The sequence below is a fragment of the Poecilia reticulata genome, linkage group LG18 (genome assembly GCF_000633615.1).
Source record: "Poecilia reticulata strain Guanapo linkage group LG18, Guppy_female_1.0+MT, whole genome shotgun sequence".
Lineage (NCBI taxonomy): Eukaryota > Metazoa > Chordata > Actinopteri > Cyprinodontiformes > Poeciliidae > Poecilia > Poecilia reticulata.
Window position 1 is genome coordinate 4,709,292 of NC_024348.1, and position 12,567 is coordinate 4,721,858.

Here is a 12,567-nt window from a genome sequence, read left to right on the forward strand (position 1 = left end):
CTACTGAATTAAGCTGTACTGACCCTTGCAAAATTGCCTTACTAATAAAATAATTAGCATWAAGAAAATCCAAAAGATGTTGTGGACATTCAATTAATGAGTCACCTTAAAGTTCTTTGATGGTTGTAAAATACTCTGAAGTTTGAGTCTGGGAGGAAAAAGTGGAAAATGTTTCATAGGTTGCTTTTAGCCAAAACTAAAACAACACCCTTGGGACTCGCCCGAGTCACTAAAACCAACCTGGTTCAGTAACAAGTGCAAGTAGTAATAAAGAGAAAGAGTGACCGTTAACAGGTGTGCTCTGTGAAACTAGTTGGTTGCAGGCTTCTCAATCTGGCTAATTAACGGTGAAAAAGAGTGGGACATCTGGATGGAGGTCGTCAGAAACCAGGCTAGTCTTTCTCGACGCCAACTTAAACAGAGTTTACTTCAGTTCTGGACAGGGTAAAATCCCAGCAGATTTAGGAAACTCAATTCACCCTGTAGATGTAGAGCTGGTAGCACATCTTTAAGGGAAGTAGAGAGAGGGGGGGGGAGGGTGTTGCGCAACAACAGAGTGCTAAATCTTTTTTTCCCTTAAATAACCAGGTAAACCCTGTTGAGATCTAGATCTCATTCTCAAGAGGGACCTAGGCAGAAATCTGCAACACACAACATTGTTTCTCAAAAATAAACCCCACCTGTTAGACATTCCAGGATTTTGTTTTCAATATTTGCAAAGTATGCATCTATGATCAGATTTATTACATTATGTGTTAATTAATACACACTATGGAATATATATGAGGTAGAAACTGAATGTCAAAAAAAAATACACAATCAAAAATAAATTATTGAAATATTGCCTCTTTCAATAATGGACCCTGACAAAGCTGAATGATTAATGTTTTTTTAAATGAAATTTTTGTTAAGGAGGCTTCATATTCCATTTTAATCGTTGTTTCAGTTTTTTTGTTTGTTTATTTGGGATATTTAACATGTTTTCCAGGTCTAATGTTAAATGTTCTTCAGAATTTTTTTATTTTTATCTTTGAGCAGGTGTACTTGCATTAATATGCCATTATTATCATATTAGTTAAAAAATGGTGTCACGATGACTTGACTATCATTTATTGCAGTAATTTCTGAGGCAATTTATTGCCCAGCAAAATTTGTTATTGAGGTAGTAGGCCTTCGTATATACCCTAGTGATACAGATAAACTAAATTCTTCACATAATTTGCAACTTACATTCTTCAGGCACAGACAAATCCAGAAAACTGAATTTTGGAAGTCAGCATCCGATTATATCCAACTTCAAAATGACGACTTAAGTTTCACATGATTGAGCTTATTAAAATTACCTTGTTTTTGAAGTAAACTTCAATAGGTAAGATGAATCCAGCATATCCAGACTCCTCCACTTTGTATGGAGGATCCTTGCATACTGAAAAGAGAGAAACGTTTATTAGAGACTACCATTTAAAATAAAGATTGCCAACATAATAAGAAAAGAGGTTTTCATTTCAGGTGAGAGGAAAAATATTGAGTAGTTTTGCCAATAAATGCTTGGGTCAGACTCTGTAACCTTAGTTTGATTAAGACTCCTGTCCCCAAACAGCCACTACATTTCATATCATAGACATTTTGAATGTAGAACAGGAATAGTTTGTCACAATGCAAACTTTAAAGTTGATACAAAGCTAAGACATAATATGAATGACCTGATTAAATTAGTTGTAACAAATAAGACATTTCTTTAATTTGGTTCAAAGAAACATTTATTTTCAGTGTGGGAACACTGAGTAAAGAGATCTCAGTGTGAATGAGGGGGTTTATATGGTTCAGAAATGACCAGCAACTGAAAATCCAAGACCATTTAGTGCTTAGTAAAATTAGCCTTTGACAATTTACTGTTTGTGACTGGCTGTCATTTATCTAAGCAAGTTCAGTGTTTGCTAGAAATACTATGATTGAATGAAAAAAATCTGTTTTTTACCTGGTGATGTGGCTTATTTACATAAACTTTGTTTGGGCAGATATATGTGCTCACCTCAGTCTCACCGCACACTGTGGTGGCACAAATATAACGTCATAAGCAGAAAGTTGCTCTTATGATTTGGTAACGTAACATCCATTCTAGCCAGCATTTGATTTATCTAGCTTAAATCGCTAGATTTAAAATAGATAAATCTATCTTAACATTAGCCGAGATTAAGCTAGATAAATCACTTAATCTATGAAACCTTATACCCAACAATATTTTGCACACATAGACATCAAAAGGTGACACAGAAATAAACAATATATCAGCATATGGGTTGTAAGACACCTTGTGTTACTCTCCATAACATACAACATGAACATGTAGATGTTGAATGATAGTGGCTCATAAATGAAGACCTGAGGATCCCCAAACTCCTGTTCATGTTTTTCAATCCCATTTTCAGTCTCATCAGTCCCTTAAACATATGAAAATAAATAAATAAATTAATTAAATTAAATTAAAAGCAACCAACTGTCTCTGGAAATCCTCCAGTAAGAAAAGAGAGTTCAGCTGTGCAATTTAATCTCAATATGCATACAGCTGTTCTGAAAAGGCCCCAGATGTTTATTAGAGAACAGTAAACACTATCACCATCACCAGGGTTAAGTATTTTGCAGTTGCTATTTCTAGACAAAAAATATACAAATATCTCTGATATTGTGTTTGTAATGGTGTAATAATTGAAGGCTTTTGTTGCCTTCGATTATTACAGAACCTAAGTCAACAGTTCCGTATGTGTAGAGACCATGAACAACTATTGTGACCTGATATTTCAGATTGGAACTAGTGGTTATTAGGAGTGCACAGATAAATCAGCCAACCAATAAGTCGGCCCTGATTTCCTTAATTTTGGGAGATCTATGATCGGCTGATACTTACATGTGAAGCTGATTTCATCCATCGATCTTGTCTACTTCAGCAAAGGTCTAAAATTTAAACATTGTCCTCTTCTGCTCTGCCATGAGAGAGGTTTGACCGATAGAGCAACCCACCAGGTCATGTCTGCAGGTTCGGAATTAACAATAGGGACTTCACTGTTGCCCAATGTTGCGACTTTTTCAATATAATTATCAACATTTCAGACAAAAAAATCTGTATCGCCCAAAATCAGAACCGGCAGGTCAGGCTTTTTAAAGATCTGTGATCTGTGACCGGCCAGAAAACTGGAATTGGTGCACCGCTGGTTATATCTTTGTATACTAGACTTATGGAAACTTTTCTCTTGTTGTCCAGTTGTTTGGCGTTCTTGTTGACAAGATAGCCACAGATCTACATTTCTTCCTCACTAAACTCAGAAATTACAGTGTTTGAGTTTAGCTATAAAAATTTACGGTTCTGTTTTAAAAACTTCCATATAATATTATATCTCAATGAGCCTATATGCTTTAATCAAAACTTCTCCTTAACTTGTTAACATCAGAGCATATTTAATATGTCATTGTTGCTTTGCTTTCATATATTATGTAAATGACAAAGCCACTTAATCTGACACTCTTTTCTCATGAGATCTCATTAAATCGCTTTTCCACAGCTTGCCCTGAAGGAGAAACAGAAAAAAGCAATGGCTTAAATTAGAAGCAGATCCTTTAAAGCTGATGACAAGGTCAAGGCTTTCCTGTTGTATACCCCTGGGACTTAAAAGACAAACAAACTCTGAAAGAGCTCAGGTGTTTCCCCCTAGAGGAGTGTGTTTGTCAGAGTCCTTCCCTATAGACTCGGCAGAAAAAGCACCAATTAAACTTGCTTCTGTGGACCTCTGAGATTTTTTCTTGGGAGAAACGGTGAAAGCAGGTTTCACCTTTGGCTCCCATTTAAATTATTTGGGTATCCCATTTGGGTCTCTACTGCTTCTAGAAACAATCCAAGTGCTAGAAGAAAACATACAGCTTTGCTTTGGGTATGCATGTCAATGAGCCATGATAAACAAAAATAAACTAAGTTTTACTCTGCAAATTTGTCCATATGATATTTGGTATAAAACCAAAAAGAGAGGCAGAAATAATAGTACATGTGTCAGGTTTCACTACTCCTTATCCTCTTTACGAGTATAAGAAGTAGTGATGGAGGAGACCACAAGAACACCTTTATTTAGGGTTGTATCATCATTTTATTTATTAGTGTACTCACACATTTAATAGATCTTTAGGACAGCAGCAGGGAAATACCTACTGAACAAACAAAGGCTGGTGGTGATGATTATCCGAATGGGTCAGGTTTAATTAAACCATTACACTCTGCTGAACGCCTATTTATCCGAAGCAACCTAGGATGTTTGTTTTAACCATCCACTGCTCACCTCTGGGTCTCTCTACACCGACTATGGTTTGTTGGAGGGAGAGCTGACCTCTGATGCATGTCTAGATCAGAGGGACATTCCTCATCTAAATAGCAGGAGCTCTGCCTGCTAATGATGCAAACTGCTGCAATCAATGAAACATTCAGTCTCCTTCAGTGCCGCTGATTCAAATACAAGAATAAGTAATGTAAAGTTTACGACCAATGCAAATGCGAACACATCAAACCTTGCAACATAAGTCAGAAGATAACGTTGGCTTTTATCAGAAATAACTAACTCACAAGAATAATCATGACTATTATTGTTAATGGGTTTTCTAATTAAATACACTACTAGGCCTGTCACAATAACAAATTTTGCTGAGCGATTAATTGTCTAAAAAATTATTGCGATAAACGATAATATTGTTTTAAGACCTTTCTACACTGATTTAATGGAAATGACGTAATAATGCATGTTATTTCCTGCCATAGATATACACTTTATTTTCAAAAGAACACATAACACTGGAACTGATAAACTAAACAAAACAACCAAAAACAAAAATAAAATGAATTCTCAGTCTCCATTAACTAAAAACGTACTTGAATAAAAAGTAAACAACATAAAGCCAAAGAGGAAATAAATACTGCATTCAACCAAAAGAGTGCAGATTATGAAGTCTGTATACTATATTGCCCTTTAGTAATTACTAGATTTAAATAGAGAAGATGGGTACATCTGACTACCAAATGCAGTAGTTCATACTACACGATTTTTTTTGCCCCTATTTTCCCCTCACGGCAATCTTAGAACGTTGGCCGTTCTAAGATTGTCGCTGGTAACCGATCATCCTGTAGTGTGTGTGTGGTGTGCTACGGTGGATAGTCGTGGCTGCTCCGTTTGCCTCAGTCCTCGCACGCACAAGGACGGACTTTAACGCTCCTAGTCGGTTAACGCTGAATGTGACAGGTAGGCAATCAGAAAGCGCGGATTCTCCTCCGTGCTTTCAGAGGGAAAATTACGGATGGAAATCCCAAACTGACAGAGCGCAACCCAAAATCCGGCAGACATTGGAGATGATATGTGGAAACAACTTTAATATTTATTTAACATTTCGTGCAAAGAATATAGAAATGACAAGGGGAGGAGTTGGAGCCAAATTGCCACCGCAGTTGATAAACCCGGTAAGTTTTCAGCTGTTCTTCGTTAACGTGGCATAAATAGGTTATAATGATTTTCATTCAGTCAGGACTTTACGTCGACTCTAGCCACATGCATTGCAGGTAGATTCTAGTAAAGCATTGATTATTGCCTGATATTAAAATTAGTTAACTGGACTTGTAACTAATTTTGTGTGGTGCTGTGTGGCTGGACACCACACAGCACGATCGAACAAGATCGAACCGTTATACCTAGGATTTCTGTCGACTAATGTGTGATCTCTCAGGTTTTGAAATTATGAACCGACAATCGGCCGATAACTCGTGTGCGCTGGACATTGCACTAAGGAAATGAGGAAGGGAGGGTCAGTGGAGAGCTCCGGAGTTTAACCTTTTTTCATTCATTGTCATCAAGAGAAAGAAAAAAAGGCAGGAAGTGTTAAAACGGACGCTGCTGGATGCTATGTTATGTGGTGGGAAAACTGTATGCACTTCCAGTTATTTTAGTCTCAGTATATGCTCCAAATTGGAATGATCAAAAAAAAATTTAATACGCTTTTTTCAAATATACCTAATATTTCAACACATATTCTCATAATTGGGGGAGATGTGAACTGTGTGCTATCATCTCTTGATCATAGTACAGTGGGAAAGATCTCTCTCTCTAAATCTCGTTCTTCTCCCCAATTCATAAGAGCTACTTGCAGATTGACTATTTTCTCCTTGATAAACGGATTTTACTTTTAGTGAGAGAATGTGATAATGGAGCGAGTCATTTCTGACCATAGTCCGCTCATAATGAAACTGAACATTCCTGTTATGCAATTTATCCATCATCCTTGGCGGCTTAATCCCATACTTTTATCTGATGAAGACTTTGTCGATATGATTGCATCTGAAATTAAGTTTTTTACTAATGTTAATCAGACTCCTGGGATGCCACTCAGCACTGTTTGGGAGTCATTAAAGGCTTACCTGAGAGGTCAAATCATTTCTTACTGTGCAAATAAAAAGAAGAAAGGCRTCGAACGGCTAAAATTGCTAACATATCAGATTCTACWATTRRRMASGGARTGCTGCCAYACTTTTACAYARGATTCACTTAAGAAACGTATATTACTCCAAACGGAGTTAAACATCTTATCTACCCTACAGGCCTAATATTTAATATCCAAATCTAGGTATGGCTACTATGAGCATGGTGAGAGGGCTGGACGCCTTCTTGCACAGCAGCTACGGCAGCGCTCAGCTAAACAGGATATCTCAGCAATAAATGATGAGCATGGTGTAAAATGTTGTGATAATGCAGGAATTAGTCAATGTTTCAGCAAATTTTTACCAATCTCTGTATACTTCTGAAGCCTCACTTAATTCATTTCTTAATACTTACGCTGTGGTCGACGTGTGGTGTTTTCGAAATATGACCCTAAGACGGTATTTGTTCTTCTCCCCTGTTCATAAGGGGAGCAGGGGAGAACATGTCAAATAATCAGATGTTTGCTCCCTCACTAATGAACTCTGCTTTCAATGCTTGGGGTTTAAATCGAATAACTTCTCTAAATGATTGTATATGGACAATAAGTTTGCCTCATTTGAACAGCTAACACAGAAATTTCCACAAGTCACAGTTTTTCAGGAATTTACAATTGAAACATTTTGTAATGTCGAACTCTGGATGTTTTCCTCTACGTTCTCCAACTTCTCTTATAGATGAGATTCTGATGTGTAAGTCTGTAACAAAATGAGTACGAGTAGAGTTTATTCTTTGCTCAGTTCATACGATGACACCAATTTAGATTCTTTGAAGTGGGAGATGGGCATGGAGGATTCCATATCAGACACAGTTTGGTAAAAAATAATTCAAAATATTTATTCGTCCTCAATATGTCTGAAACATGTTATAGTTAAATTCAAGATTGTACATCGTTTACATTGGTCTAAGGACAGATTGTGCAAATTCAAAAGGGACTTGTATCTGACGTGTGATCGTTGTAAACAATCTTCAGCCACACTTTTACACACATTCTGGACTTGTCCAAAGTTACACGGATATTGGCAAGGCATCTTTGACACCTTTTCAGGAATATTTGGACAAACTGTTCATCCATCACCACTCATCTCTCTCTTTGGGGTGGTTCCAGCAAAGACTTCTTTCAGCAAACATCAGAGGACTGTGTTAGCTTTCTGCTCTCTACTGGCTAGAAGACTCATTCTTCTTTGATGGAAGGATCCACATCCTCCAGTATATGGACACTGGTTAAGAGAGGTTATGTCTTACATTCATTTGGAGAAGATCAGATATACTGTAAGGGGATCTGTAAACAAATTCTTTGATATCTGGCAGCCATTTATATCTTACGTAGAAAGAATTTCAGCAGATAAATTTGTGTAAAGGTCAAATATTGGCTCTTTCATTTACGCACAAACCTGTGCTTTGCAAGGACTGATGTATGAATACAAGATGGATACATGTTGGGGCACTAGCGGAACAAGGGGGCGGGGCCAATGATCGGGCCCCTCACGTGTATCACCTGCGCTGCTGGAAACTGTTGAAAAAGGGGGGTCGGGGGGGTGCGGTTTGGGCCACATTTCTCGTTTCATTTCTACCCAGGAAGCACATTCGCTAAACCGTGAGTCAAACAGTCACTGGGACTGACTACTATATTCCATTGAGGGACAGTAACTTTAACATTACATACACCTTTCTGAACAGGCGAGGGCACACTTTCTCCATCTATAATCAGACATTAAAGCGACTAGAAACTATTCCTCCCTGGCACCTCCAGACCCGGTCCCATGAACCCAGGGATTTCTGTTGTGTGTGTCTTCGTCAGTGCTTTTTGTGGTTTATGTAAAAAAATAATAAAGACTTTGATAAAAAAAAAGGATTACATGAGTAACAAAGGGTGCGGCGGAAGCACAGGGTAGACCGCGCAGCCCATGTACAGAAACCTCAGGCCACAATGCGACTGTCACGAGTTCAAGTCCTGGCCCATTGACGTTTGCCAAATGCTTCATGGAGTATAAAAAGCATCTTCATGCACAGATATGCAGGTGTTACAGCTGTTGTAAGTTTTATTATGCAAATCTGAGTGTCCAGGTGCCCATTGCTGATTGGCTCCTGAAGACCGGCGAAGTTGGATTGGTGCCCTGCCAGAGGTATAAAAGACACTGATGGACTTCCTTCCATCCACCTTCTGCTCATACCAATCAGCCACAGTTTGTTGTCTCTGCTTAACACCCTTGTTAAATATATTATGGAGTCAGATTTGTAGGAGTGAGCTGCCATTCATTTAGGAAGGTAAGTTTTTGTCATTTGGTTTATTCACTTTTAAATAGGTAAGTTTTGGTTAAGATAGTTTCCCTTTGCTTCTTATGTTCAGGGTTGTAGTTCCATATGCTCCAATTATTGTAACATGTCATGCAAAATACATCTTTTTTTAATGCTTTCAACATTATGAGATGTTGAAAACATCTTATCAGCGGCGCCGGATTCATTTTTGAGGTGGGGGGGTCATGGGGTGTTTCGTCACCTCGGTTTTGCACTTTGAATGTCAGGCGGCGCACTTGTTCAATTGATATGATGGCACCTGTCAATCAATTCAGTGAGTTTGTTACAATTTGCCCACATGGGCCCACCAGGTGGGCCCACCACATGGGTTTGCCCATTTAGGGCCCATGTAGAGCCCACGTAGGCTGTGGCCCTACATGGGCAAACCCATGTGGGGCCACCGTGGGACCCGCGGACAAACCCATATGGGACCCATATGTCTGCCCTCCTTTCACCCATATTTGGCCCACCTAGGCATGCTGGCAGGGAAGTAAACAATAAACATCCCTTACCTGGAGAACGTTTCTGGTTCTATGCGCTGCGGTCTGACTAGATTTGATGATTGTTTGCTTTAAATGCGCTGCGGTCATAGAGACTTGGTGGGAAATAATCAGAATTTTTTTTTTTTAAGTTGTCAGTGGGGAACATGCCGAAGGCAGCTTTACACAGAGTATTTAGATGGCGGAATGGACTTTATTCCATTTTCAAAACTGGAGTCTGGAAAAACGTGAAACACGGATAAATGCCTGCAGCCCGACCTAAGAACAGCTGAATACAGAGATCGACGGTATTAAAACACCGTGATTGTATAAAGGTTTTGTCGTCATTACATCATTGGTGTGAACGCACCAGTAGCGGGTTAAACAGTTGTCCAACCGGGTGACCCATTAGCTCTTCAGTTCGCCAAATCACACACACAAAAGGCTCACAAACCGATGACCCGCCAGAACCACGCACACAGTAAAAAGCACTGGCAGGATCCAAACGAGCGCTCTTAGAAGTACAGGAGGATTCAAACTCCTTTCACTCATTTGTAGCCTGCAGAAAAAGCACCAAGAGGTCAAATTTACAAAGTAAACTAACCAATAACATTATTCTTTTCTGTTTTACAGCCGTACAGCTGCGGGCGCCCCTGTGCTTATCTACTTATTACAAGTCCAAAATACCGCAAAATACAACTACGCCGAGGATAGATATCCATCCATCCATCCATTTTCTGTACACCCTTGTCCCTTACTGGGGTTGGGAGGGTTGCTGGTGCCTGTCACCAGCTAACGTTCCGGGCGAGAGGCGGGGTACACCCTGGACAGGTGGCCAGTCTGTCGCAGGGCAACACAGAGACAGACAACCATGCACACACACACTCACACCTAGAGAGAATTTAGAGAGACCAATTAACCTGACTGTCATGTTTTTGGACTGTGGGAGGAAGCCGGAGAACCCACCATGCACAGGGAGAACATGCAAACTCCATGCAGAAAGACCCGGGCTGTAAATCAAACCCAGAACCTTCTTGCTGCAAGGCAACAGCTCTACCAACTGCGCCACTGTGCAGCCCCTGAGGATAGATATGACAAAAATCACGACTGGTCAAATATTTGTAACATTAAAAAACAATAATAAAATAGATGTCAAATATCCTCCAGCAATGCCAATTTAGAGCAGCAGGACAACCTAATAGTTCCAGCGCATCATCATGCTACGGCGCAGCAGCTTTGCGCTATCTGGATGCTTTGGGTCTAAAACCAAAAGGCAGCGCAGATTATATTTGCTGCATGTTCCACAAATTGTGCGGGAAAGAGATGTCTGAGTGGGACAGATAACCAGCCAGACTACTGACAATATTTTTGCATTAAAAACAAAATGAAAAACACCATGAATAAACTTTAATGTGCTTGTTATTTAGCACAAAAATTAATTTCAACAGCCAACAGAGACCTGAAAACCATCAGCAGCCATCGATACTTATGGAAACTGATGGCTGTTTGGCTTTTGGAAAAGCAAAGAGGGGGGAAAACATTCATGCAATTATTTTTCGACCTGAGCAAAAATGATCCCAAAGTGTGGGTGAGGATTTGGTCTGACCCGTAAACGTACATGGACCCGATGTCTTTTTTTTCCCCATCCAAACGCCATTAGAAAGAAAACATTGTCACAGTTCTATAAATGGTGACAAATACAGAAATCTAATTTAATTTTTATGTAGAATTGGTTCAGACCTGGACCGGATCAGAGTCAAAGCCTTTTTTCAAATGTTAGACCGGTTCATGATCCCAACCCGACCCGAAGCTGCCGCATGTGCGTAAACCTTTGGGTGACCGTTATGATCCGGAGCCTTAGATTTGGTCCAGATCTCAGTGACGTAGGTCTTATCTGTACCTCTGTCTGTATATAAACACCTCTGTGTTTATATCCACACAACACAGATTGCCAGAGTTGTGTGGAGTCTCTGTTAATATCTGGCGGGACCAGCGGACGGACAGAGCTGGGCTGGAAAGTGGGGGGCCAGTAGCCCCTGTCAGAGTTGTGTGGAGTCTCTGTAAATGTCTGGCAGGACCAGAGGACGGGCAGGGCCGGGGGCCACTTTACTGGCCCCCCACCCACTTTACAGCCCTATAAGCATAGGCCTAAGCATAGGCCTAAGCATAGGCGCTGGAACGCCTATGCTTATAATGTCTTAAAACATCATCAGACCTCTATCATATGTTGGCTGCTTGAGATCTGAGGAAGATGGATCTATCATTTTATGATCTGGCCACCTAGACAGGTCATAACCCAGGAAAGATTTATTCATTAACAGTTTAATATATCAGTCCCAGAATCCTCAGAACTCAGCCAAATCTATGGTGGCCGACAGGTGCAAACGCGCAGCAACAGAGAAAAGATGCAAACAAAAAAAGAGACGCAACCAAATGAAATGCAGCAAACAAGAAGAGATGCAAACAAAAAACGAGACGCAAACAAATGAAATTCAGCAAACAAAAAAAGAAACGCAAACAAAAAGCTAATGCAGCAAACAAAAAGAGACACAAACAAAAAAGACTACAACCACAAATAAAATGCAGCAAACAAAAAGAGAGATGCAAACAAAAAGCGAATGCAGCAAACAAAAAGAGACGCAAACAAAAAGCGAATGCAGCAAACAAAAAGAGACGCAAACAAAAAGCGAATGCAGCANGCAAACAAAAAGCGAATGCAGCAAACAAAAAGAGACGCAAACAAAAAGCGAATGCAGCAAACAAAAAGAGACGCAAACAAAAAGCGAATGCAGCAAACAAAGAGAGACGCAAACAAAAAGCTAATGCAGCAAACAAACAGAGATGCAAACAAAAAGTGCTGAAAACGGAAGTGCTCCAGACCACTAGGGAGAGTCTAACAAAAAAAGCTGTGTCCGAATTTAGGCTCTGCATCCTTTCAAGGGCCCTGAGAAACTGATCCTTGGAAGCATAGACATAATAAGAGTAGACCCCCCACCCCGATTGGCTGCTCCCGCGCAAATGTGCTCTTGGAGCGGTCGTCCCTCCTGCTTTGCTCAACCAAAACAGCAGCAGATGTCTCAGCACTGCGAAATATAGTTGATCGGATCGACGGACTACTGACGTGAGGGCTCGACAGACTTTTCGCAAGTAAGATGGACATATTACTGTGTATTTTTTTGATTAGAATATTACTATACTGTATTTATGTCCACTGGCGAAATACCAGCTAATGCTAGCTATAGTGCTTGGTGTTCAGCCCCCGCTCTGAAAGCTAACCGAGATTCCGTAAATCT

The 12,567-nt window shown here is 39.9% G+C and overlaps 1 protein-coding gene across 3 annotated transcripts in view; it reads right to left on the bottom strand.

The window, feature by feature from the left end:
• The window catches only part of mllt3 (MLLT3 super elongation complex subunit), a 109,748-nt gene that overhangs the window by 53,299 nt on the left and 43,882 nt on the right, over positions 1-12,567 (bottom strand). For all 3 annotated transcript variants that reach the window (XM_008434908.2, XM_017310568.1, XM_008434909.2), the window contains exon 3: positions 1,344-1,426. In XM_008434908.2, coding sequence (XP_008433130.1) covers positions 1,344-1,426 — 83 coding nt within the window. The remainder of the gene's footprint in view (positions 1-1,343; positions 1,427-12,567) is intronic.